Source organism: Lipotes vexillifer, unplaced genomic scaffold, assembly GCF_000442215.2.
Source record: "Lipotes vexillifer unplaced genomic scaffold, Lipotes_vexillifer_v1.1 scaffold1008, whole genome shotgun sequence".
NCBI lineage: Eukaryota > Metazoa > Chordata > Mammalia > Artiodactyla > Lipotidae > Lipotes > Lipotes vexillifer.
The window spans coordinates 2,299,327-2,327,097 of record NW_006772616.1 but is presented as its reverse complement, the minus strand read 5'-3'; the positions used below and the strand labels follow the sequence as shown (position 1 = coordinate 2,327,097).

General features: G+C 42.4%; 1 protein-coding gene across 4 annotated transcripts in view; it reads left to right on the top strand.

The window, feature by feature from the left end:
• FOXP1 (forkhead box P1) overlaps positions 1–27,771 on the top strand; it is a 606,527-nt gene that overhangs the window by 390,229 nt on the left and 188,527 nt on the right. For all 4 annotated transcript variants that reach the window (XM_007447659.1, XM_007447657.1, XM_007447660.1 and 1 more), the window contains one exon: positions 4,770–4,775. In XM_007447659.1, the coding sequence (XP_007447721.1) occupies positions 4,770–4,775 (6 nt within the window). The remainder of the gene's footprint in view (positions 1–4,769; positions 4,776–27,771) is intronic.

The following is a 27,771-nucleotide window of genomic DNA, read 5'->3' as shown; positions in this document are numbered from 1 at the left end:
TCCAGACTGTTCCATTCTTTTTTAAAAAAAAATTTTATTGATGGATGGATGGATGGATGGATGGATGGCTGGATGGCTGGCTGGCTGGCTGGCTGGCTGGCTGGCTGGCTGGCTGGCTGGCTGTGTTGGGTCTTCGTTTCTGTGCGTGGGCTTTCTCTAGTTGCAGCAAGCGGGGGCCACTCTTCATCGCGGTGTGCTGGCCTCTCACTATCGCGGCCTCTCTTGTTGCGGAGCACAGGCTCCAGATGCGCAGGCTCAGTAGTTGTGGCTCGCGGGCTTAGCTGCTCCGCGGCGTGTGGGATCTTCCCAGAGCAGGGCTCGAACCCGTGTCCCCTGCATTGGCAGGCAGATTCTCAACCAGTGCGCCACCAGGGAAGGCCCCAGACTGTTCCATTCTTTAGGCTACTCCAGCCACTTCATATTCAAATCCAGTCACCTTAGAACATTGTAGACGTTCAAGCTGGAGACCTCCAAGGGAACCCTCCTCTGTGAATAGGGGAATTCTTGTGTCTTCCCTCACTGAGACGATTAATTGAAATAAGCACACAGGCCTGTTCGACAACCAAAACTCTTCATTTAGAAACCGACCACTACATGAAGACTGTAGAGAATCAGTTCTTGTAGGCAGTTAGTGCCCCCTATTTACCGTTCTAGAAAAGAAAACACACATCCTAATAGATACACAATTTCTCCTCCATACCTGCTAGCAACATTACTGAAGGGGCCCCTCACACAAATGTTTTAAATTTACAGGCAGAGTTAAGGGGACACAGTTTGCCTCCAGAATCTGAATTGAATCAGGGTTTTATTTCAGATAAAATCTTTGGGGCTCATAACTTAAAAAACACAACTTTTACTGGCATTACGCAATTTGCCACGGGTCATTTAGCAAAATGTTTGTATATGTAAGCCCAGGTTCTTCTTTTAAGAAAAAGGAGCGGGGGGAGGGCGGGGATTGGATTTTGCTAAAATCCAGGTGGTGTTTCAGTTTATATTTACTTTTAATTGGAAATCAAATACAGGCAAGGGAGAAAAAAAATCTACCATGTTTTCTTTACTAAGAGTATCCATTGGGGAGGGGAAGGACGCTGCCAGCCAAATTTTAAGAAGCAGCTTTTTTATTGGCATGTTTTTTTTTTTTTTTTTTCCTGGCTAAATTCTTGTGCCTGCATTTTCTTTTTTAACATCTGAGTTTTTACACATGGCAATGATTTTTTATGTCTCAATGCTCCATGCTGCCCTCCCTCTGTAATTTCCATGGGATTAGTACCTAGAACCAGGACAGCAAATAATTACATGCTACACATAACCAATAGCTTCCCTAGACTGTTGTCTGGCAAGTCCCCTGTTTAGGTTCCAGTCTGAGATAGTATTTGATTCTTGTGGCCTGACTTGATTTGTGGAAGGCTGGGAAGTTTCTGAAAAATTAGAAACAGGAAAAAAAAAAAAAAAGTTGATTAGAAAAAGTTTTAAAGCTAGAGTTTTAGAAGGTCCTCCAGTGTGTGGATATAACTAGCCACTGGTGCATTTTGGGTAACTACTATAAAATATTGGCAAAGAGACTGTGGCACAATTAGAAGATGGCCACGGAATGTGCTGGAAGAGGTACCTAGACAGGCACTTAATGCCACTAGTGCCTGCAAAATACCCGCATGTGCCAAAGCCAAGAGTGAAATCCTCAGTGCTCGCTCTGTGTGAGGCTTGGGTGTTGTTCAGATGTTTTCAATTGAAAACTGAATACCAAATAATTTTTCATTTTCTACTGCACAATTACTTTACATGTTCATTGGAGAAAAATTAGAAGGTATAGCTAAGAAAGCAGAGACAAAAGAAATCATATCTCCTGCAATCTCATTTTACAGAGATAACAACTGTTGACATTTTGGTAGATATTCTGTAGCTGTTTATTTTTTTAAATCATGCCTTCAGGGCTTCCCTGGTGGCGCAGTGGTTGAGAGTCCGTCTGCTAATGCAGGGGACACGGGTTCGTGCCCCGGTCCGGGAGGATCCCACATGCCGCAGAGCGGCTGGGCCCGTGAGCCAGGGCTGCTGAGCCTGCGCGTCCAGAGCCTGTGCTCCGCAGCGGGAGAGGCCGCAACGGTGAGAGGCCCGCGTACCGCAAAAAAAAATATATATATATATAAATCATGCCTTCACATTTTTACATATTCATTTCCCATTCCCACCATAGAACTATATAGATAAAAAAAAAAAACCATCTAGCAATAATTTGTTTACCAGTGGGAATGGTTAGGGTTAATTCTCTTACATGGTAGTTTACTTTTTCATATTGTAGTATTTTGTATTTATAGCTGTAGGGGAAAATGTGTGTTCTTAGTTTCAAATTTCATAGTTTAAGGCCTAATTAATGCTAGCTAGTTTCCTAACTCTACCCCCCCTTCACCTTTTCCCAGCTTTGTCAACTAATTCCGTGTTTAGGCACATTACTTACAAATTATTTTGAAGAGGAAACACTCAACACAGGATGATGATAGGTAATCTACCCATTTTCAGTAAATGAGTGCGTTTCTTTTTTTGATCCAAAATCTTAAACATTCCTATTGCCACAGATTTTTGTACGTTTGAAATTACTAATATCACCAATAGTAATAGTATTAGAAGAAGTGGTATTATTAACAGCAAATTTATTGAAAGTGCCTTTCTTCCGGACTTGGGCTTGGTACTCCCACATATATCAGTACAGTTTGTGCTCACATGCACCCTGTGAACTAGGTACTCTTAAAATTCCTGTTCATCCCAGAAAGATACATAATTAGCTGCCCAAGTTCACACTGCTTATAACTGGACCAGCCCAGCTTCTAACCCACATCTGCCGGAGCCCACAGCCTGAACCCTTCATCCCAGCCCGCGGTCTCCTCTGGTTGTGTTTGTTTATTGTGGTGACGATCAGGCCAGGCTGCAAGGATTTCTCCCACTTTCCTTGGCCTTCCTCCCATTGTGAGCACCCTAAAAGGTTGTCTCATTCAGAACTCTTTCGCTTCATCCCATCTTTTCTTGCTAAGTCCTGTAGGAAAATACCAGATATTCCCATAGACAGAAGCTTTTCCATTTCCTCCCTTGCTTATGTTTATGTTGAGCCCTTATTTTTAGCAAACATGCCCACTTTTAAGCATCTTGCAGCTTGGGTTTGTTTCTTTCCATTTCCAAGGGAGAGCCCTGCTTCACACCTGTTGCTGCATCCTTATAATGAACACCCAAGCCTGGTACAGCCGGGCAGAAATGAGCGTGATTCTTTCTGTTTCCCAAACACTTCAATTGGAAGGCCTTTGTTTTCCTCCAGAAACAACAGAAATTCAGCAGTGCTGGTGGTGATGTTTACAGCATGCTGCAGAAAATAAAGCTCAAGTGGGAGGGTTCTGAAAGATCGGGACCATACCTCCAACACGGAAACTTGTCTGATGGCTGTCTCTTTAGCTAGTCAGGGGGATGGAAGTGTTGGCTTTTAAGCAATGTGAAATCTGGCTGGATTAATAAGGCTGCGCGTAATAAGCTATAAGCTGCTGTGGTTGCAATAGCTATTTTATAGCCAACTTAAAAGCAACCATTTGGGGTTGGACAAGTTTCCCTTTCTTGCTCTTGTGTTTGGGTCCGTGGAAACAGAAGACGTAAAACTGCAAACTTTCTCCAGGTGCCCCAAACAGCTGTCACTGACTGACCGGGCTGGGGAAATACCTTCTGTATTTCCTTAGTGTTATGTAACAGGCTCAAACCCTTTCCCCAAGCAACAAAAATTGATTTGAATAAAAATATTTCTGGTACCCTGTGTTTCTGGAGAAAATTGCTCGTGCAGCTTCACTGATGAATGCGTTAGTACTTTGGAAGTCACCACAGTCATTTTCGTCGTCTTCATATCTGGGAGAGTGGATTATTTTGCTTTAACAGTGACTAGCCCTGTGGACACAATGTCCTTTGCTCCCCAAGCAGTATTTTGTATTAATGTTTCTGTGGCCTGTGCTTTGCCGGCATCCAACACCGCTCTAGTCAACAAAAAAAAATGGCTTAGCATGATAAATAAAAGATAGCACTCACGAAGGATGTCTGCTGGGACTTAACGGTGGGAGTTTTAAAGATTCATAACCTACAAGTCAAACTATGTACATTTCCCTGGCAGCCTAGCATGTGTTTGTTTCCTGTTTGGGAAATCATCTTCACTTTCAAGGCATATTTCTCAAAGTCGGCTGATGGCGCCCAGTCCTTTGCTTTAACCATTCATCCAGCTCACGTGATAGTTGGTCAGTGTTCTGGCTCAACACAAACGCCCAAACACCAGGCTGCAGCAGATCTCTTTAAGTCTATCTTTATCTCTCTCTCACCTTTAAAAACAAACCGGCAGGTCTGCTTTTGGCAAGAACTGTGGAGTAGGCTGGAAAGCGTTTTTCTTCGAAGAAAAGTCGGAATTTGAAAATCTCCCACTTTTGCATTGCCATTTGAGAGGCAGGGAACCTCAGTTCCTCGAAGGTGTCACCATGGCCACATCTGTGTTGTCATCGCCAAAAAAGAGATGTGCTTGGTGGGCTAGAGAAGGAAGCCAGGCTATTTCAGTTCCGAGTACCAGGAGCTGAAAAAAATGCACATGTCTGGGTGGCTCGCGTGTTGGCACCTCAAGCTGCTTTGAGAGTCCAGAGTAGGTCCCAACCTGCCCACTCTCCTTACAGGCTCAGCATTCTTCTCCAGAAGCTTTCACAGAACTTTGATCTCTCCTAACAATTCTTTATTACGTTTGAGTAGGTCATTCCTTCTACCCCTAGCTACAGGTGCCAAGGTCTTTTAGAATCCGTTCTGGGACTTCCCTGGTGGCTCAGTGGTTAAGAATCCACCTGCCTATGCAGGGGCCATGGGTTCGGTCCCTAGTCTGGGAAGATGCCACATGCCGCAGAGCAACTAAGCCCGTGCGCCACAGCTACTGAGCCAGCCCTCTAGAGCCCGTGAACCACAACTACTGAGCCCGCGTGCCACAACTACTGAAGCCCGCGCGCCTAGAGCCTGTGCTCCACAACAAGAGAAGCCACTGCAGTGAGAAGCCCGCGCACCCCGACGAAGAGTATCCCCCGCTCGCCGCAACTGGAGAAAGTCCACGTGCAGCAACGAAGACCTAACGTAGCCAAAAATAAGTAAATTAAATAAATTTAAAAAAAAACAACCTGTCCCTCCCATAGGAATGATAGAAGAACTTCATTTCGTCCCTTGCACGTACATTTATCTATTCCCGCTTGATTGTACCTGTTATCTCCTGTCTCCTCCACTCCTGACCCCCAATATATAGATGCATGCGATCGCTTCTCTTCTTTTTCTTTCTCTGTAGGGTTATAGAAGTTTTAAAATTCCTTAGATGATCCAGCCTCACATTTTATGGATAAAGAAACTAAGCTCAGACAAAATGAAGGCTTTGTCCTTTGATTAACTTTTGCATGGATGCCCCTGATGTGTTTGGAAACAGTCTTCTGGGGTAGGATGTGGGCCCTTCTACGATCTGTCAGGATGGATAAGATCAAAAAGTTCATTCCTGTGGTTACCAACACCATTAAGAGCTAAGTTTGATATATAGGGTATATCTGTGTGACTGTGTGCATCTCTTTAAAAATTTTTGTTATCGATTATTGGGAAGTGGGTATTTTTCTTCACCGTAATACTTCCAGAGCAGGGATCAGCAAAATTTTAAATTTACTTTAAATTGTGAACCATTTTTGGCTTTGTGGACTCTTCTGTCTCTGTCACAAATGCTCTGTGTAAAAGCAGCCATAGATAGTACCTAAATGGGCATCACTGTGGTCCAATAAAACTTTATTTACAGAAACACGTAGCAGGCTGGATTTGGCCCCTGGGGCAGTAGTTTGCTGACCCCTGCCCTAAAGGATTCGTAGATAGTGGCTCAAGGAAATTGTTTCGGGGTAGCAGGTGGTGAAGTTCCTCTGCTAGTCACACCATGCCTTAAGATTGATGACTTTCCGTTTTTTTACTTTCTTGTTTAAAAATAAAAAGAGAACTTCCCAGCTCCATCCTTCCCACCACAGTTTGTTTCCCAATTCGCATTCCTTAAAGCCTCATTCACTGTGCTTATCCTGGTTACTGCAAGCCCACATTTTCTTGAAGGCTATTGGGAAAGAAATTAAGACTTCCCAGAATATGCCAGCAATCCCTTGTAAGATGACTTCAGCCCTCCTCTCCGTCTCACTGCTATCAGACTTGCCAGAGGTAACCTCTGTAATTCCTTCCAAGACTTTCATAGTCTTCATGAACTGGCCTATTACCACCCGCACCCCAACTCTCCTTTGACCTTTTGTTCGTTTTCTACCTCGAATGTGTAACACCTTGACTTTGAATCAGGCTTTGTCCTTGTCTGGTGTGTGGAACGTATAGTTTTACTAATAGGATAACAGTACGTTGCATCAAAAAATCATTCTATCCCTTTTATGCTTGCAGTGTTTTTATGCTGGGCAAAAGAAAAACAAAGAAACAAAAAACAGAAAACAAACTTCTTTTCTTTGAGGACACTTTTCATTCTAGAAACTTTGTAAATGGGGTCAGATTGGTTGGATGGTGGGGGTGAAGAGAAGCAAGGATGGAGACTTTGAGGTTAAGAGAGTGAAGCTGCAATGTCTTCCTGGCTGATTATTCCTATCAAACCATGTCAAATTTTTGGGAATCTTTAGGGATATTGACTCATGTTCTTAGGCAATAGCTGAGAAACTCCTTCTGTGAGAGAGAAAAAAAGGGACCCTGGATCAAAAGGAAAAAAGAAGTGACCTCTCAAGTTTGGAAACTGCAAGGACTCTGCAAATGTGGCCCAAGAACACTGATGGGGGTATCAGCCAGGTTGGGTTTGAGTTTTGCTGCTATAACTCAGTCTGACTTGTAGCAAGTCACTAACTCTTTGAGCCTCTGGAAACGACTTCATTTCAAAGGTTCCTTTTGCTTCTAAAATTTCGTGCTGTTTATTTTCTCATTAGTTTCTGATTAAATTAGAAATCATGCTCTATTTTAGATATTTGGTTTTTTGGTGATTTTTGGAAAGTGTAGTACTGAACAAATCATCAAGAGGCACTCCAGACCTTTAAAACGTGAAATTCCAAGCAAAGGATGTCCTTTAAAATGCCAACAGTGACTCAAAAAGGAAGCAGGAAGTTAGAGGAGATCCTCATTTTGAAGAGAGATCCAGTCAAGTTCGGGATGCAGAACTCATAGAATTTAGTCCATGTCTTGCCACCTTGTAGCTGGATGCCCTTAGGCAGTTGCTTTGTCTCGGTTTTTTTTCATCTGTAGGGTAAAGTTAATAATAACTGTCCTGCACACCTCAGAGGGGCCTTAGGGGAAGCAAACAAGGTAGCATAGGTCAAAATGCTTTGAAGCAATGAAACTAAACATGAGATGTCTTCATCACTGAGATGTGGTTTTCATTTGCATTCCATTCTTTCAGGCTCTCACATGTTTCTAAATGTGAGGCGTTCCCCTGGGGTCACTCATGCTCCATGACTGTGGGGTTTTCATCCCTTGGGATTTCCATTTAATAATTCAGCATATAACCAATAGGGATTAAAAAAAAAAAAACAGGCATCCATATATTTCTCCAAGGTTTTAATTTTTATTCTCGTCTTTTTTTTCCCTTTAGTGTAATATATCTGAAACTTTCACTTTCAACTCAGAAGGCACTGTATGTGAGTTTTCTTTTATTAAAAACAAAACAAAACAAAAATGGAGGACTCACCTAGAGCTTCCTGGAATCAAAAGCCGGGTTACCCATGATGAAGCAAAGGAGGAGGCTGCATGAGATTTGGCAGGAAGGATAACGGGTTGGGTTGTTACTTACCAAAGGAATATTTGCTGTTGGCCTTAGTATAATAATGTTAATGAGATTATTAGGTGGGGGAGATTTTCAATAAATAATTGATAAGGATTAGAAAGTGCCATTTCTGCAAATAAACTTCAGAATAATTAATATTCATGGACTCTGTTTGTCAACAGAAAAATGTAAATGAAGAGCCAGTCCCATCACCAGACACCCATCCTGAAGGGCATCTGTAAGATAAGGGTTAAGGAGGGAGAGAGGCTGGCTTCAGAGCCCAGGCCCAGACCCCGACCCCGACCCCAGCCTTGTGCGGGTCAGTCCAGCTTTTCACACCTCGGCAGACACATTTTCCAGTCTGCATCTCCCTCTGAAAAAAACCCTGAAATTCAGGTTCTCCTAAATAGATTGTTGGTTGTAAGGTATGAGGGACAGGAAGAGGTAAGAGAGAAGGTGTCTGGCTAATGCAAAAGCAGTGCACTGAAAGTCACTTGTATTTCTTATTTATAATCTACATGCACACTCTGGATAATAGATGACGCCATTCATTCAGTACTTTAACTTCAAAGCCGAGCGAAGGCTTGGATGACAGAGCCAGGAGCGGGGCTGCAAAGGTACTCCCAACAAGAAGGGAAATGCCTGTTTACAGGATTGCATTTGTTAGCATGCTCTCTTCAGATATCGTTCCCCCAGGAACAGCAAGGATATGTGCAGCGCGAACAATGATTTAACGTCTGAAAATGGTCCTTAAAGAGTTTCTGTCTGGTAGTAATGTGATGACGGCTTCTGAAGGGAACCTGGGGACTTCATTTCTACTATTTACCTATATGTCTCTCTGGTTTTAGTTGGAGGTAATTGCAGATTTAACCCTTCAAATAGCTTTAACTCTCGAGGTGCCAACTTTTTTACCCCGTATGAAATGTGCTTTTTCTCCTGGCAAAGGTAGACTGTGGGATTCCCTTGCCAAAAATCATTTAAATTAAAAAAGAAAAAAAAATGTGAGTGCATATGTGTGTGAATGTGTGCGTGGATGGGTGAGTGGATGGATGGGTGGGACGGATGGATGGATGAAAAGAAGTTATAGCGGCACTGAGGGATTAGAATTAAAGAAGTGTGCCCTCTCTCCGCTGTTTGGAAGCAAAGCAGTTAAAATGCAGGTATTGAAAGGAATGAAAACTTTAAAAGAATAGAAGAATGGCGGAAGCAACCGTGTTTTTATTTTGATTTCCTCATGGCTTGAGCTGAGAGAGAAAAGAGAAGGCACCAGAGACGCCAGAGAAGTTGTAGATGGACCCTAAATCAAGAGTGTCAGTTTGTCGCTCGCCTCTGCAATATGGTTTTCTCAATTAGTGGTCGTTCTGGGAGACCTGCTTAAGAGCTGACACGAAACAAATATTAACACAAATTGTATAATTATATCACAATCCCCAGTTCCTCCAAGATGCGAAGTGGTTTTCAGCTAAGAACATGCCAGCAATAAAACATCCTATAGTCAAAGGAAGCACGCTCAAAGGCAACCATGAGACTGGATCCGAACGGCTTTCACAGTTTATTTTCATGGTATTTAAATTATGATACCAGTGGGTATTTTTAATTAGTGTGCACTTGTCTACATAAGCCATGTTGGCAAATTTGACTCATTCATACAGTAGTTGCTGTAAAAGAGGCCAGCACAGCCTGCAGGAATTAAAATGAAAAGTTTCTGCAAGCTGTTGTCGACATGACCATATCTCATTAACTTTAAAAATGGAGATTATTTGCCTGAAAGCTTGATTTGACTAGCAGTAATGAAATATTAGGCTCAGCGGAGTGAAGGGTGGCAGGGGGAGGGCCATTGTTGTGATATATACTGCTAAGTGTTTTGCAGTTGACTTTAAATAGCAGTATAAGATGTGTGTTTTGACAAAAGGAATAGGAAAGAGAAACACAGACATATGGCCTCAAAAGTATTATTAGGCTAGTTTTATTTTAGATTAAGCCTCATTATTTACTAGGTTTGCAGAAGACAAATATGATTGTGCTGATTACCAATTCTTCTCTCGTTAAGGCGTCAGCTTCATTATCTGGAGTAGCTTCCCCGGCTTGATCAAAGTTTAAGTATTGGAAACGGTGCTGATCTCATGGTAATCTTTCCTTTTCTCAGCTGGTAAATTGGCATGAACCTTAAATTTGTACGTTGGATTCATCCCATTGTTTTAACTGAATGCGATGAAAAAGGTTGCAAAATAGTGTATAAAATGAACCCAAAGAGAAGAGCCCTCTCCTTATCTCATCTACTTTCTAAATAGCTTGTTATTTGAATGAGGTATCTGAGCAAAACATCTCTTTTTGCCAGTAATTAAGGAGCCTAATGTTGAAAACGCGAAGTTGCTGAAATACGGTAGACATGGTCCCGTTTTTAGATCTCATTTTATATTTTCACGCGCACAAAGGCACATTTGTAATGCAGAAGTGTAAACTGTAAAATGAAGATGCATTTGGGGGGAAGAAAAGGAAAGAAAAAAAGTGCAGTTAAACAAAAGACCGAAGATAAAGTCTTACGCCTTTTTACGTCTCTGAGCCGAGAACATGTTGTGCATTTTACTAAAGGACCATGAGGCTAGAATGTAAGTAACTGGTTTTTGCATTAGGCTCTCCCTGGAGGTAGCAGAAAAATATCATGTCCCTGCATGAAATGTGAATGTGAAATCTACCAGAAAGAAATATTTATGACCATTTTATGCTTGATTAGGCTTGGATGACATCTGTTAGAAGACAGGGACGGGACAAAGAGAGAGCCGCTCGGGGGCAAATGTTAACGGAGTTGTTTAGACGACGCTACGGCAGAAGCGTCCATTTACTGCCAGGCAAAACACAGGAATTGTGTTAGCAAGAGTGCAGCTGACAAGCATCCACTGTGATGGAGACACTGTACACTGACTTGATGAAATAGTCCAATACAGATAGATGTTGATCGTCAGGGCACTGACTCAGTTTATGGGCAGGTATCTAGGCGAAACCCTGATCCCATAACTTCCCAGGAGCTGGTACCTTAATAAAGTTACACACATGGGACTCAGCTGTAAAAGGAGATCATCTTCACTTTTTCAAGTGAGTTTTACATTCTCCTACCAGGCGGACTTCGCGGTACCAGGAAACATTTCTCTGTCTCTCAGTGAAAATGACACACTTGTTTCGGGTTTCTTCTACCACTGAAGTTTCTTTTTCTTTTCTTTGTTTTTCATTTTTATTGGAGTCTAGTTGATTTATGGTGTGTTAGCTTCAAGCGTACAGCAAAGTGAATCAGTTATACATATACATGTACCCACTCTTTTTTAGATTCTTTCCCCATATAAGCCATTACAGAGCATTGAGTAGAGTTCCCTGTGCTATACAGCAGGTCCTTATTAGTTATTTGTTTTATATATGGTAGTGTGTATATGTCAATCCCAATCTCCCAATTTATCCCTCGCCCCCTTACCCCCTTGGTAACCATAAGTTTCCTTTCTACATCTGTGACTCTGTTTCTGTTTTGTACCTTTTTTTTTTTTTACATTCCACATATAAGCGATATCATATGATATTTGTCTTTCTCTGTCTGACTTACTTCACTCAGTGTGACAATCTCTAGGTCCACCCGTGTTGCTGCAAATGGCATTATTTTGTTCTTTTTTGTGGCTGAGTTGAGGTTTCTTCTCTTATCCTAAGTCTCCCCCTGTTTCAAAAAGAGAGAAATGTAGGCCCCTCGGTTCTATAGAAGCACTTCATCACTTTAAACAATACAAATGTTTGCCTAAAAAAGAAAAAGAAAGTTTTTCAACCCTGGCAAACATTTTATCAATTGTTAAACATTTCAGTGTTAAAGTCAGGGCTGTTTGTCTGAAGCAATGGCTCTACCAGGAGTGGAGGTATGAACAGTTATTTCTTTCTGGTTCTATTCCCAGCTTCTTTTCCTGTAAATTTTCTCTGTCTGGAATGCTGATGGGAAATGTTATTTTGTTTTTGTTTGCAGCAGTTCTGTTGTTTTGATTTTGTCTGAGTGGTATGGAAAACAGTACGTCACTTAGAGTGGGTGTTTTGTCTACCGGCCATTTGGCCATTGCACGTATATTTCTCATACTTATTACATGATGACAAGGGAACCGAAAAGGCACAATTTTCCAGTTGAATTTTTTCTTTCCAGTTTAATAACATGAAAAAAGAAAACAAAGTTCATAGATTTAGCAGCTTGATGGTACTTGAGATGCGATAGCTGACTTGAGGTGGTTTTGTTTTTTTTCCATCGTTCCTTGTGGTTCAGGGGCTATTTAGGTGAAGGGCAGATTAATGCATAGATCAGTTTCTATAGTAAACTGCCCGTGGATAGTGTTTCACATTTTTCAGAGAGTTGTGAAATGCTGTAATTTAGGTAGGAAAATTCATAAAAGGATAATAAACTATTTTAACATCATTCCTGTGATTAGCTTGGGATACTCTTGCCCTGGTTTGAGGCCACATGTAACATAACCTCTACCAATAAATGGATTTTAATTAAAATGAGTCCAAATGAAATTTGGATGAAAACCCAGAACACAGATCTCAAAGAATAACTTAAGGCTGTTTACTGGCTCCGTTTGGACATGCTTTATCTGAAATCATTCTCCACATTTGCAGTGTTAAGGAACATATTGCAAGAGTGTAGAAGTTAGCTCTACAAGTAAGTAATTTTTGGTGTCGTACAAAAATATAAAATGGAAACGATGATTAATTTTTCAATTTCTCTCTGCAGATATCTAATCATTGTACCCATGGACTGCCAAAGGCTCCCATTAAAGATTTAAAATGCAAGAGGAAGGTAGACTCCAAAAGATGGGATTTGGGATTAAATAATGTAAAATAACTGCAGGGCACTAGTGAAGCAGAAGCTGTTGGCACAATGAAAGATTGTATCAGAGTTGTTTTGAGAGCCACTTAATATACTGACACCAGCTTACACACGTCATAGACATGATAGTAATAAAATTATTTACAACACTGGTTAAATTACGAAGACATATTTTTGTCTTCAGGCATTAGTTTACACCAATTAATAATAATAACAATTGTAGTAATAACAGACTATTAGAAGAGCTCCATGGAAATTCACGTGAATGCTTTCTGTGCTTTAAATATTGCCCTCTTTATTAAAGGATTTTGCTGGCAGTGTTACATTGAATACATGTTGCTTCTGCCTTGAGGATTTTAGTATTAGTTGGGGAAATGCAGTGTTTGGGCGGAGGGGGGGGTCACCCGTGTACGTACAGCATGATTTTCTTCAAATCAAGGGAACTTTTCTAATCCTGGCAGAAGGGGACATCGCCGCCTCGGTATATAAAAGCTATCAGTAAGGTCCAGCCGGGCTTCTCCAAGCTCCGCCGTACTGTCTTTATCACTTTGCTCAGTTCCACATAATAACATCTTCATCTGAGATTGCTGCGGCACAGGGGAACTGCATTTGTTGATCAAATTTGGCTGGATAACACTGTGATCTCGTATCCTGAAGTGCGGAGATGTGCCTGGAATATGTAAGTGCAGAGCTGGCCTCTTGATTGATTGATTCTGCCTGTCACAGAACAAGATAACCGGATCAGTAAATACTCCGTGCACTTCAACATCATCTCCACAATCAAAAGTGAGAGCATCATGGGGCTGGAAAACACTGGCGCATGATGGGAATGCACACAGTTCAGAATGATCCTCGGGAACCTAGACACAAACACACACACACACACACACACAGAGAAAATTCTTTGTGTGTGGGTTCTCAGTACAGCCTACAGAAGAGTCTTTTCTGTCTGTTTAGAACGCTTCCTGGTTATAAAAGTCGAGTTTATTTTGCAGCTGTCATCTTGGAGGTGTTCACCATTTATCATAAAAAGTTGTTATTCGAGTTTTGTTTACAGAGGAGATTTAGAATGCAGATTAGGAAGACAGAGCTGGATAAGAGGTCAGTAGTGGTCTCAAGTACAAAAGGCGCTTGCTTGCGCCCAAGATCTGCTCATACGAAAATAAACTTTGTGTTTAAACAGATGGGCCAAACACATGTAAACAAGTTGTTTAAACTTTTACTAAATTCCCAGGGAGTGCCTTTCAAAATTAGCACGGGTTGCCAAATTTGGTGTTTAATTACACAGGGTTCAAGAAAAGTTGAAAGAACGGAACTGTGCGAGTCTTTGGGAGCTGGGGTGCTGACACGTCACCAGGTGGCATATATTATTTGTGGTGCCTTGATAGTCCTTTCAGTGGTATTTGTCACCGTCTCCCTTATGTCGCCTCTCATCTGCTTGTGTTTTGCTCCCGTAAGACTCGAAGTGTCTTGAAGGCAAGGACTACCTTTTATTCCTGGGTCTCTGTGCTTAGGTTCCTGGAAGACTGCCCTCTGCACTCTCTACAGCACATAGCAGGTGTGTACAGGAGGAATTAAGTGTTGGCCTCTCTTTCTAAATATTTGCAAATGAATACTTCTGAGATTTTATTGGTCTCCAGGATATGAGTAGTGTTATAACTTAAAAGTCATCCTTTGGGGGAACTTAATTGTTTTCTTAAAGTCAAGCAATCTAACCCATCTTCTTTCGTCTTGTTTTCGTGCTGCTAAGTGGGAAATTGCAATCAGTTGCTGAAACCTGGTGTTTCTGTCACCACTGGCTACACACAGTCACTGGAAGACACTGTTGCTTCGCATTTTATATGCATAGAAGATTGTTATAAGAAAATGCTGAGGAGGTTTTGTTGCCCCCGCCCCCCCCCCGCCCCCATCAACGATGAGTTTTGCAGAGACCTCCAAGTGGCTCATGGCATTCGTGTGGCCTTCTGCGTGTCTTAGGTGCCTCTGGGGTGGGTGATGTCTAGACCGTTCTAGCCAAGTTGCTTTTTCTTTTTTCTTTTTCTGTTTTGTTTGGCTGGGATCAGTATTCACCCTCTTCCTCTCTCATAGTTTGCCCGCATGGACCACATGGCAAATTAAAGGCAGGGTGGGGCTTAGGGGACCCATCGTTAAGTCAGGAAAGTTCTGTCTCAGAAGAAATTTCTCCCATGGAAGGTGCACACCAGTTACAACAAACAGTTCAATAGAGATTTTTATATAGCGAGACCAGGTCTCACACATAACAAAAAATTATTACCACTTTTGAAATGTCTGGTTAGTCCTTTTCGACTTACTTATTTTTTATTTGAAATGATTAAAAAGGCCTCTTGGCAGAATTGGCACCCCTTTCTTAATTTTTTGAATATAAAGAAGCTTAATTGAGTTACGTTCTTTAAATTAAAAAAATTGTGAGGTGCTAATGATTTTAGAGAAGTCCTTCTGGGAAACTGCTTTTGATTTTTTACAAACAAAACAAAACAAAAGGAAGGAGTAGCATTCCTTTTCAATTTGGTGAAAGCTATTCCTAGTAACGTTTTATAAAATCATTTTCTTTTCAGGGTGTGTTTTATTTCCTTTCCATCTCTTTCAGGAAAGAGAAAGTGTTTTTTATTGGATATTTTTGTTTCAGTCCTTGTTTCCATTATTTTTGCCAAGATTCATGGGAGTTCACTTTCCGTTTAAATGCCTGAAACATTCCTTGAAGACTCTGCATTTGGGGACAACTAGGAAAAAAGCTGTGTAAATTGGTTTAAGGAGGAAAAATAGTTGTTACTCTAGTCAGCTTAACCACTCACTTTTCGCTTTACTTTATAATTTTGGAGGCAAATAACTTCAAGTGTAATGGGCCGGGGGTGGGCAGGGGGCATGAGTTTGAAGTTCAAAGGAAGTTTGGTGTTTGTTGTATGATAAAGCGTATCTTAGTTTTCAAGTGAAGGGAGTGAGTAACCTTTATTCCTTTAAAGAAAGAAACGGTCAGTAGATTTGTTAGGAGAGAATACAAAACAGATTCCTAAAAAAATGTACACTCTCTTGTGAAATAGTTTTGGCTAAAAGATGTTGGTGAAAACCATTTCCCAGTTTACAAATAGACTGTCTATATAAATGTGTTAGTTTGGGGGCATCCGTGGGAGTTCACATTAGGCAGTTTGTGTTCTGATGATATTCACTGTTTTTTAGCCAAGTGGGGTCTTTTCTGCTTGAGAGTCAACTCTCCTTTGATGACTTTAAATTCAGTATTTTCAGTATGCAGGCAGCATCCAAGTGTTTTTCTAATCCTTATGTGGAACAAAACCCATTCGAGATGGGCTACTCTTTACCTTTGAGCCAGGCCTATAGATTTATTTGGGGTGGGTCTGACGGGATGGGAGTGCGCCTTGGTCTGTGTGGAACTTTACAAACAGACTCACGTTTGACGGTCAGACATCAGGCCCTTGATCCTCCCCCCGTCGCCATGGTGAGGAAGAGAGAGCCCTTTCTCACTGCTATCTGTGGGCCGCCGCTAGAACGTTTCTATTGTCTTGGGAGAACATTTGAAGAACTGGTGAAAAATGGGCAAGTGTGTGGCTTCTATGAAAATGCTGCTGCTCCAAACCGTGGGACCTGTTTGTTTTGGCTAGCCTCTGTAGAACGCTCATATTTATGTAGAAAGCTCATATTTAGTATTTAACTTGGAGTTTTACACTTACGAATGATGAAGGAAACAGAACGCAGGATTTCACTGTTATTCGTGTTTTTCCCACTTCTCCTGCCATGTGAGGAAACCTACAGAGGAGACACGTTTTAAGATGATCACCCCATGCTTGGCCACCAGAGTCTGTAACCAGTCAGATGCCTTGACAGTGCTGCGGAGGTTGGGATCTAAACAGCCACCACGTTTGCTATGCAAAAGAATTAATAAAAATGTTCATTGCTAGAGGAAAGCTTATATACAGTAGTCTGTTTGTCCTGTGTTTCAACCACCTGAGTCACAGCCAAAAAAGCAATTGTCTACTACACATTTCAAACAGATGCTGAGGGGTAGAAAGGGTGACTAGAAATTCACAGCAATAAAATCCCGCTCTCCAAGTTCCCTTGAAGGAAGTGAACTCATAAAATTTTTGCTGCCGACTTATTTGTCCAGGGCTTTGAAGTATTTAACATTAATTTAGCCTCTACAAATCATTGGCACCTCCATTTTTCATTGAAATATCAGGGCCTGTTAAAGACAGACCCCGGGTGTGCCTGGAACAAAAAAAGATTCTGGAAGGATATCTCCTCATTTAACTGTTATTCAAGCACATTGTTTTCATTGAAGCCAAACTTATGCACATCCAAAGTCCTTTAACTCAGAAAGTATTTTTTTTTTTTTGAGTTTGTATTTGTTGGTGTGTTTGATCCTAAAAAGCACCATGTGGGTGGGCCACCAACTTGCTTTTCTTTCTGTTTCTTTCCGTTGCATTGATACATCTTCTAACAAGGAAAGACGGATTGATGGGGCTTGGAAGAATGATGGCCGTAGTAACTGGAATGATAAACGCTACCAGGAAAATTTGAGGAAATGTGAAAAATAATCAGGGAGGGATCTACCGAAGTATCCTGTAACTAGAATATTAGTAAACAAAGTCTGATACCATATTCAAGCCGCGATTCTGATTGATTAACCTGAGTCGATAAAGGGGCAAAGCTTCGGGGGTTCTTTACCATCTATTGGTAAGTAGCAATGGATGGCTTAGAAATTGCTTATTTCCTAAGCTTTCTAAAATAGCTTCAAAACTTTGAAATGACTTTCTTTTTCAGTTTTTATTTTACAGTGGAGAATAGTTGATTAACAATGTTGTGTTAGTTGCAGGTATACAGCAGTGATTCAGTTATACATATACACGTATCTATCCTTTTTCAAATTCTTTCCCCATTTAGGTTGTTACATAATGTTGAGCAGAGTTTCCTGTGCTATACAGTAGGTCCTTGTAGGTTGTCCATTTGAAATATAGCCGTGTGTACATGAGAAATGACTTTTTTTTTTTTTAAAGAGCTCGGAAGAGACCTCAGAGAAGAAAGGAATTAAGAAACGAATGGATCAGATAAAGCTTGCAGATGCCAAAACACGTGGCCCTTTAATTTCCATCTGACAGTTTGAGAACTTAGGGAAGCCTCTTCCGTCTCAAGTAGTTCCTGCATACAGATGTCACCATCCGAACTCCCCATTGGATTTTCATCACAACGTGTATCATTCGCTGAAATTATCCTAGATAGATGTGCTTATACTTTGTCTTTTGCTTAAATTTCTGTGAATGTACATCCAACAAGGTGGCGACTCTCTCACGTTCTTTCGCTCCATCTCTGCACTTGGCATGGAATACGAACTCAGTAAACCTAACCAGAATGGACAGTTATCCCAAAAATCTCAACGATCTTAACCTGAGACATCTTAATGGCTCCTCCTTCAGTTAGAATAGAACTTCTGAAAAGATCATATTGATGGTGCTTATTTTGAAAGAGATATAAAGACAAAGGCTGTGGGAAGAAATGGTTAATCAGAATTCCAGGCTAGTATTTAGTTGCATTTGTCCTAGTATTTTGGCCAGATCTCAGTTAGCTGAGTATCCCTTATACCCTATAATTTAGTATACGGTTTCAGCTTTTCCAAATAATGGCTTGCTAATGGTAAATGTTGTTTAACTTTCTGATTCAGGAGAGCTACCTGTTCAGCAAAATTTTTTTAAATTTCATAAGTAATGATTGAAACCAGGTTTAAAAAGCACTTAAAGTATATTTGACTGACTATTTAGTGTCTCCTTGGATGGGCCTGTGGCTGTCAGTCTTTTTGAATCTAAACATAAACTGCAGGTGGGGATTTTTCTGAATTGGTCCAGAACCACAACTTGTCTTTACTTAAGAAGCTTTTCCCATCTGGGTAAATCATGCATCATTTTTTTTTCGTTTCTCTGATCTGAAATGTTGACTCAGTTTCTCTCCAGTGCCTTCAGTTGTAGGTGCTCATAATTGTAGATTTTTAATAGCTATGAAGTAATTCTTACAGCCTTCCCATTCCCTCCTATGAAGTCAGATGCTGTTTTTTTAAGTCACACTAAAAGTATCCTAACCACTAACAGGTATCTCTAGCCACTGCCCTTGTCAGTTGCACTCATCAAAACTTGATTTTTCTCCCTAAAGCACGACTCTGCTCGCTTTAATCTATTGCTTCCTAATTTCCTATGAAATTGTTACGTAGGGAACGTGATAGATTAAAAACGGCCACACGTGTTCTTTGCCGCTCTTGTCATCAAGAGATGGAGTCTCAGTCCCTCTCACATTTACTTTGAGCATCCTTTTCACTTGCTTTGGCCGATAAAATGCAGCGGAAGTGACGTTGTGCCAGTTCCAGGCTTGGCAGCTTCCTCCTTAGCTCTCTTGGGACACACTTGCCGTGTCGGGGTGCTCAGGCTAGACTGCTGGATGGTGAGAGACCACTTTTGGGGGAAGAGAACTGAGAAACCCACATCTTGGAGGGCCAGATCAGCTCCCAGCTGAATGCAGTGGCACAAGTGACCCCCCGAACTCCCCGCCAAAGAAGAACCACCCAGCTGAACCCAGCCAATCCCCAGAATTTTAGAAAAAAATGTTATCTTTAGCCTCCTGAGTTTTATAAGTGGTTTGCTACAGAGCCATAAATAACTGAAACAGGTACCTTAAAAACCAGGCCTCATTTTCCCCTTCCTTTCTTATTCTGTGTTTTCTTAGACCTTTCTCAAATGTCAGCCGAGCTTGACTCAGAAGCCCACATAAAAGAGTGATGTTTCCCTCTGCTTATGCTTCATCTTCCACCTGGACCATCTTTGCACGCTGCTGTTTTCAACCTGTCACGTTCAGCTCCCTCTCTTGTCTCCCTTCCCCAAGGCCCCCATGACTCAGTGACACGTGACCCCTCTTGGACCTCTCTAGTCCCAGCTGCATTGGCCTGGGGTTCAGGGCGGGAGGTGACTGTTAACTATTTGGGCGAGTCACATTCTCTATGTGGGCCTTAGTTTCCACACCTGTGAAATTGCTTGTCTGATTTCTCAAGCCTCTTTCATTCAGCCCCTTGTATCCTAGAACAGAGCTGCCCAATAGAATGTTCTGCAACGGTGAAAATGTTCATTTGTCTGTGTTCTTCCTCGCCGTGGCCAGTATAGCTGTCGGGCACTTGAAATGTGCTTAGTGCAACTGAGGAACTGAATTTTTAATTTCAATTAATTGCAATTACTTTGAATTTAATTAGCCACGTGTAGCTCGCGGCTACCATTTAGAACAGTACCTTTCTAGAACCCTATGGAATTGAAGTGAAAATATCTATTTTTCACGTAATGCCAACAAAGCTTCAGCACTTAGTTTTCACAAGAGCATCAGAACTTGCTCTCTGGGATTGCTTTTCAGGACTGCAGATACAAATGGCCCAGTGGCTGGATGTTTCCCCAGTGTCTGACCTCCTTCTCCTTAGCTTACATTTTACTTGGTTTGTAGAGTTGAGCCCACTCTTCCCTAGGAGTGTAAATCATCCCCTACTTCTCATCACAACCCAAGCAAAGACCAACACCCTGATGTGGAGTTGCAACTTTTCACAAAACCCCAGTAGGCCCAGACCCCCACAGACACGGTGGTGTCAGCTGAAAACCAGCTGGGTGGCAAGCACAGCATAGAGCAGTGGGAATTGGAGCTGCCTTCGGCCCTTTGGATGATTGGGGACACAGTAGAGATAGTGTGAAATTACCTTTTTTATTGGTTCTTGAGCCTTCTGCCATAAAGGCATCTTCTGGAAGGAAGTGAAGAGAATCCCGGAATTCAGCTTGAGTTTAGGACGCGCCCTCGGCGGTTCTACCATCAATCTGTAATTTAGCAGAATGGGACCTGAGAGCATCTTCCGTTTGGGCTAATTGCCCACCTCAGCATCATGATGTAAATTAGGGCTTCTTTGCTCTTGCTTGTATGTTTACTGTCATTTATTGCATTATAAATAATGTCGCTTGTGGGCCCATCCAGGGGATCTTGCTAGATCTTGCTTTTTTCCCACCCCCCAACGGGGTGGGCAATGGAATATTAGTGAAGCCTTATCACATTTATGAACCAACAGTTGAAATATCATAAAAGAGGACTGCTTGAAGGTCCTTGGTCTCAACTCCACCTCCGTGGCCCTAATTAAGACCTTTTTATAGTCAAGGCAAATGGGTTGTTTGGGTGAAAAGCTCTCTGCAGAATTTCTTTCCTGCAGCATTCCCCAGCGTAGTCAGGTCCAGTCAAGAACTCACTCCTGGGACTTCCCTGGTGGTCCAGTGGTTAAGACTCCACACTTCCACTGCAGGGGCAGGCACAGGTTCAGTCCCTGGACAGGGAACTAAGATCCCGCATGCCGTGTGGCGTGGCGGCAAAAAAAAAAAAACAAAAAACAAAAAACTCCTGTGTTTCACCAAATTCATTTGCTCTCTTCTGCAGCAGTTTAAGACAATTTCCTCTGTCCTCTCTGGTTAGAGAAGATAACTTGTAGGCAACTCCTTTATAATAACCCGTCATAGACTTGAAGGCAGTTACTTAAGTTGCCCCTTAGCCTTCTCTTTTTCAGGCTAAACCGTCATAACCCTTTTAACCTTTCCCTGGAGCTTCCATTTTCCATCCTCTTAATCATTTTACTTGTCCTTCTCTGGATTTTCTCCAACCTTTTACGGTTTTCTAAAAACATGGCATCAGAAAGGAGATCCTTTATATCTTGTTCCCAGTTTCCCCTGGTGCTTTTGATGCATCCAGTAGACTTTTAATGTTTATAAGTAAGTACACTTCACCTGTTTGTTTCTACACGCACGGTAACCCTTGCCAGCTTAACACATTTGGATTTGTGATAAGAATTTTACGTTTTTTTTTTTTTTTTTTTTTTTTTTTGTGCGTTGGACATTTAGGTTGCTTCCATGTCCTTGCTATATCCCTCTCTTTTTTAAAATCTCTCTTTAGGACAAAATTACTTGCTTTTCCCTTAACAACATGCATTTCTATTCCTTATATCTTAAAAAAAAATTTCCTTGCAGATGAATATATTTTTCTTATTTATTTTAGTAGTTTTAATTACATGTAACGATTAGAATTATTAACCCTTAGAAATGTAAATTTCTAGTGAAAACTAAAACATAAGCAAGTGTGAACTGTTTGCTACACCAGTATTTTTTTTTTTTTTTTTTTTTTTTTTTTTTGCAGTGTGGCCTATGGGCTGACAGAAAAATTCAGAGGCCCAATGACTTTCTTTTGCAGTCCTGTGTTTATCTGTATTTTAGTTTGGGAGTCCTTTTTATATTTGATTCTCTTATTTATTTATGTTAAATTATCTTTTATTGAGATATAATTGGCATGTGACATTAAATTAGCTTCAGTTGCACAAGACGATTCAATATTTGTATATATTACAAAATGGTCATCACAGAAAGTCTAGGTAACATCCATCACCTCACATTGTTATAGGTTATTTTTTTCTAGTGATGAGTACTTTGAAGACCTGCTCTCTCAGCAACTTTCAAATATATACTGGAGTATTAAACTATAGTCGCCGTGTTCTACGTTACATCCCCAGGACTTACTCATTTTAAAACTGCAAGTTTATATCTTTTGACCTCCTTCACCCATCTTGCCCGCCGCAACTCCCGTCTCTGGTAACCACCGATCTGTTCTCTGTGTCTTTTAGTTCATTTTCCCCTTATACTATTTATATGGTATTATTTTGTAGAAAGATTATTTCTCCGTTGCCTGTGCTGTGTATGAGCAGCTGTGGTTCAGAGTGTGTGTGTGGGGGGCAGTGAAAGGGGCGTGTGCGTTGATTACGAAGCAGCCCAGGGTCGCTGCTCAGCGTTAAAGATGTTCACATGAGTGTTGGTGTGAATGGCTGAGAAGGCACAGTCCAGGGGACACCCTGAGTTCACCTGAACTTGTCTTCCCTGTGCATTCTCTAGTGTATCACTCACTTTTAAGTCTTCCTAGCAAGCTCAGGCCCTGCAGTCACTGCTTTGATTCGTTTCTCTACTATCTGATTATCCGCTTCCTACTTTAGAACGGAAGCCTTGTGAGGACAGGGAATTTGTCTGTCTTCCTAACCCACCTTTGCATCACCAGCACGTAGCTAGCAGTCTTCTCTTGACGGAAGGCAGGAATGAAGGGACAGCTGGGTACTAGAACATTTCAGTTCTTGTCTTCATAATGCCACTGGTTTGCTGTGTGACATTGCTTAATATTAATACCCTTAATATTGCTGGTATTTGTTTCCTCTCCTTTTGAATGAATAGCTTAAAGGATGTGTTCAAAACTCTCAGAAGTCTTTTCAGCTTTACCCCTTAACTGCCATGTTCAGATTCAATGGTTTGGCTTGATTTCTACCCTTTTGGGGTATAGGTGAGTGGGTAGTATGTCTATTTGTATTTAAGAGCCATCTGTTTCAGGGGTCAACTTTTTCATGCTGCCTGTTTTTTTCAATATTTTGTTATTATTTTGTTCCTGAGGCCAGAGGACTATTTTTTTCTAAAGGTACTTGGAATTTGGAGGCATTCAGGATTTTTAAGTCCTTTCTGTGTTACACTATTGCCTATCCCCATCTTCTCAGCAACATTTTGGCTTATGTGCCAACACTCCAAAACTAACTTGAAAATCTATACCTCTTTAGTTGATTTTCTAACATTCTTCTGAGTGCCCAGCAAACCAGAGTCAGATCCAGGCCTGAAGCCATTTGCTTTCACTAACCAGAGATGGCGTCCTCTGATCTGTCCCTGTGCGTTGGAAGCGTATGCTCATCTGCAGTTTTGTGCTCTTCTCATCCCACCCCAAACCAGGCGGTCTTTCTTCTTTCTAGGCCTTGAAGCTGGCTTTTGCCCAGTCAGCTCATGGTCAAGGCATCCACATGTCCCTGCCCCTCCGAACCTCTCCCTGGCCCAGTGTGGCAGCCAAGACCAGTCTTTGCCCAGATGTGCTGACGTGAGCACCTCCGGAGGCCCGCCCTCCTGTCTGTCCTTCCCGACCTCCTTGCTATACAGAGAAGCATATCAACATCATACAGACTCTGCCTCCCTCTTGGCCCATTTCATAAATTCTAGATGTTCAACTAGCCTGGAGGCCCTAAAATCAAATTTCTTTGGACGGTATTAAATTACTAGTTATGCTTTGGCCTCTGCTCGTGACATGAGAGCTTACCCTGCATTTTCCCCTCTACCAGGACAAGGCCACATTCCCAGCAGCTCCCCAGACATTCCGTGCCTTTGCACACGCTAGCCTCCTTCCCTGAAATCTCCTTGAATTCGCCTTCTTTCCTTGTTCTTTTTCCCCAGGCCCAGTTGGCTTCTTTTCCTCCTACTCATTGCACCCCTTCCTGAAGCACCAACCCCACTGGATGGTGGTAGATGATGGACTTGTCCACCCTAAGGCCTTTGAAGCTCCAGCTGTGTTTCTTCCTTTCTGTGCCCAGTGCTGGACGCTTAGGAGGCGCTGAGTGAATGAAGGAAGAAAGGGATGGAGAAAGGGCAGAGGGAAAGGGGAAGGAAGGAGACGCATCCGTCACTTCCACAGCCTTGGACAATAGGATCCCATTATCCCTTGGGCCTTCTCTTGAAACTCCTCATTTTTTCTGGAGCTGCTTCCCTTTTTCCTTGCTGTGTTTTGCTCCAAGATCACGCAGTCGTTCAGCAGTCCTCCCGGTCGCTCTCGCGGTGAAATGTTCATCTCTGGCCGCGTGCCTCCTGCAGAAGAGATTGCTGTCAGCCAGCGAATCAGTGAGCACCCCTGCTGAGCCTCACCTCACCAAAGGAACTCATGGCCGAGCTATTTTTATTTAGCAAATCAGGACTTGTTTTCATGGATTGTCCACAAGTACAGGAAAAAAAAAATCACCCATTTGCTTCATAGTTACCTGCTTGGCGGGGCTCTCTTATCTGTGTCGCTTCCGTTTCACACGTGCATTTCCCTGACATCAGGAAAGAATGTGTGCCTGGAGTTGGGCAGACTGTACCACCCTGCATGCGGCCGGAAGCTTCTGCGCTAGAGGTGAGAATATCGAGTCTTTGCAGCTAAGAATGTGAGTGTTAAATTGTAGTTGAGAAAATGAGGCGATGGCTCGAGACCCCCCTAAAGCCCAGGTCTGCCAGGTGAAGACTTAGTGGCACCAGTGATTTCTTTCTGTATTGTTTAGCATGAGCTGTCATTGCAGGGAGCTCTGAGGGCTGTGCTGTTCAGTATGGCGGCCCCTGGTCCCATGTGGCCGTTGAGCACGTGAAGCGAGATGCACTGTACGTGGACAACACACTCCAGATTTGAAAGTCTTAGTATTTTTTTTAAAAATGCAAAATGCATCTCATTGAGAAGTTTATGTGGATTTCATGTGGAAGTGATAGTATTTTAGAAATAAGGGTTAAATATACTTAACGTTACTAAATCCACCTGTTTTATTTTACTTTTTCAGTGTGGCTACTAGAAAACTTAAAATGACGTATGTGGCTCGCGTTCTGTTTCTCTTGGGCAGTTCTATACTAGACGTTTCAGCATAAGATTGCATTTCAAACTGAACCCAAGCACTGCTTGAGTTTATCTGGATTTTCCAGGTATGTTTCCTTCTCATCCTGAGGGTTACCTTTAAGAATACATGTCATGATAAAGGCATGGGCTTTGGACTCACATAGACCTGAGTTTCAATCCCATCTCTCTCTTTGTGGCCTGTATACCAGCCTCTGGGCCCCTCTGAATCTCAGGTGGGTCAGCTGTATACACGGAAGAATACCCATCTAAACTCACTGTGGTTTGGCGTGGGATAATGCAGTGATCTGCTAGTAATGTTAGGAGACTTTTGCAAGTATAATTGAATAATTGTATTTTCCCCAAGTTAACAAAATCGAAGTCTCTCTTTTGAAATTTTATTGCAAATAAAAAACAAAACAAAACAGAAAACAACAAGAAAACCCACCCCTTGGCGCCAGTTACGGTATGTCTGCCAGCTCCTAGTAATGGAATTGTGATAGCTAATGTTCCCTGAGAGCTACACGCCGGCCAGTGTGCTTTCCAGAAATTGTTTTACTTGATCCTCAAAACAACCCCTGAAGGAAAGTCCTTTTATTGTCTCCGTGTAAGAGATGCCGCACTGAGGCACAGCCAGGTGACGTGACTTGCCCAAGGTCACACAGCTGGTACGGGGTCAACTGGCCACTGAGCCCAGGAGGTCTGACTCCAGGGCCACAGTCTTTGTTTCTATCCAGTATTGTCCACCAAGTGAATAGAGGACAGAACAAAAGAACCCGGAGCAAACGAATGCTCACGGGAAATATGCTTTCCATGGACACCTACTCTCATGATTTTAGAGCAGGCACCTAAAACTTTTTTCCCTTAGCTAGCGTGTTTCTCCTAGTTTGTACAGCGGGCTTAAATATATCGTGGTTTTAGAGTTTTCCTCAAAGAAGCCATGGATTCCCAGGCCCTTTACAGTCTGAGGCGGGCTTAAGCAATTCCGAGGTAGAATTATACGGGGGGAAAAATAGATTGCATGGTATCTAGACTGATGAATCTTTTGTTCTTGAGGGCCTTATCTCAGATGTACACAGTCTTTACAGCACCTAGTATGCTGTGTCCCACATGTATTCAATAGGGACTCCATAAATGTTATTTATTAATGTTTATTGCAGGGCTTCTGAAAACACACCTTTAGAAAGCTAAGCATCCAATACGTGAAAGTGACTGTCATTCATTCCATTAAATCGTCTGACCTGTGATGTGGATGTGCTCTCTCCTCGTGTGTAATTGTCTCCTAGATAGTTACCTTTCATTAGAGCGGAGCTCTGAGTGCTTTTATTTCCACGATGCTGGAATCGTCCTCTCTACCTGAATGTGACACACCTAGGCCCCAGCAGACGTGACCTGGTCGTTCCATGATGTGTATCTTTCTTTGTTCTCCCGTTGTTTAAACAAGAGGATTAGAAGACAGTGGAGTAGTATTTTCTTTTCAAGTAAGATTCTAATCCCGGGGTGGGCTGGGGATGATGGGGGGTGGGTAGTCTGTGATCAGAGCTCAGAGCCTCCAACTCATTTGGAAAGTTGAGATGTGCTTATGTGCTTGGTGCAGGGGCTGGAATCGTTAGGGAGAAATACATGCAGACTTGGAAAAGTCCCTGGAGAATATTTAATTCAAAATAAAAGTTTGGATTGAGGAGAGCTGAAATAAGACTCTGCAGTGACAACCTTCTACTGACTTACCTGCTTCTCCCCATCCTGCCGGCGTGTTCGCTGGTCTGAGCTCTGGTCTGGAGAGGCCTGGAGGAGCTCGGTGGGTTGGGATACACAGGTGCGTGGCAGGCACCTTCAGCAAATGCACCGCAATTGCCAGGTACACCTCTGTGCCTTTAACTGGTTGTTAAACAGAAAGCAGGATGTGCTTATCTGACTAGTGACTCCAGTTGTAAACACTCGGGCACGAAGTTCAGCATTCTGGTTTTAGGTGGGCCGGCAGGGGACTGGGGAGGTGATTACCTGGGAATGCCGCTCCTGGCAGGTGGGCAGGGAGGGGGAGGGGCAGCTTGCCATGGCCTTGCTGAGTTGTTAGACAAAGCCTGCAAGTACGTCAGCGCCACGAAGGAAGCTCAGCGTTTTTCCACTGCACCCTTCTTGTTGTGCAGATGGGTAAACTGAGGCCCAGTGAACAGGACTGTGTGTTTGAATACTTGCCAGAGTTAACACGTATCATTATCGATAACACGCCGGGCACTTGGTGAAATACTTTCCGTGTGTTCTCTCATTTAATATTTGGACGGTTCTGTGCGGTAGGTTCTAGCGTCCTGCCCATTTTTCAGATGAGGAAACAGAGTCTCAGAGAACTGAGTTACTTCCTCGAGGCCATAGAACTAGGAAGTTCCAGAGCTGGGGTGTAGGAGCTGGTGTGTCTTTCACAGCCACTGCTGTCCCCACCACGTGCCCAGGGCTGCCTCAACAAGGTGGTCCCAAGCATTGCTCAACCTGATTCTTGTGGAACCCTGTCATCTTCTGTGAGAGAAGGCGTGTGTGTGTGTGTGTGTGTGTGTGTGTGTGTGTGTGTGTGTGTGTGTATTAGTTTTATATTGCTGTGTAACAAAACACCACGAACTTAGTAGCTTAAAACTAC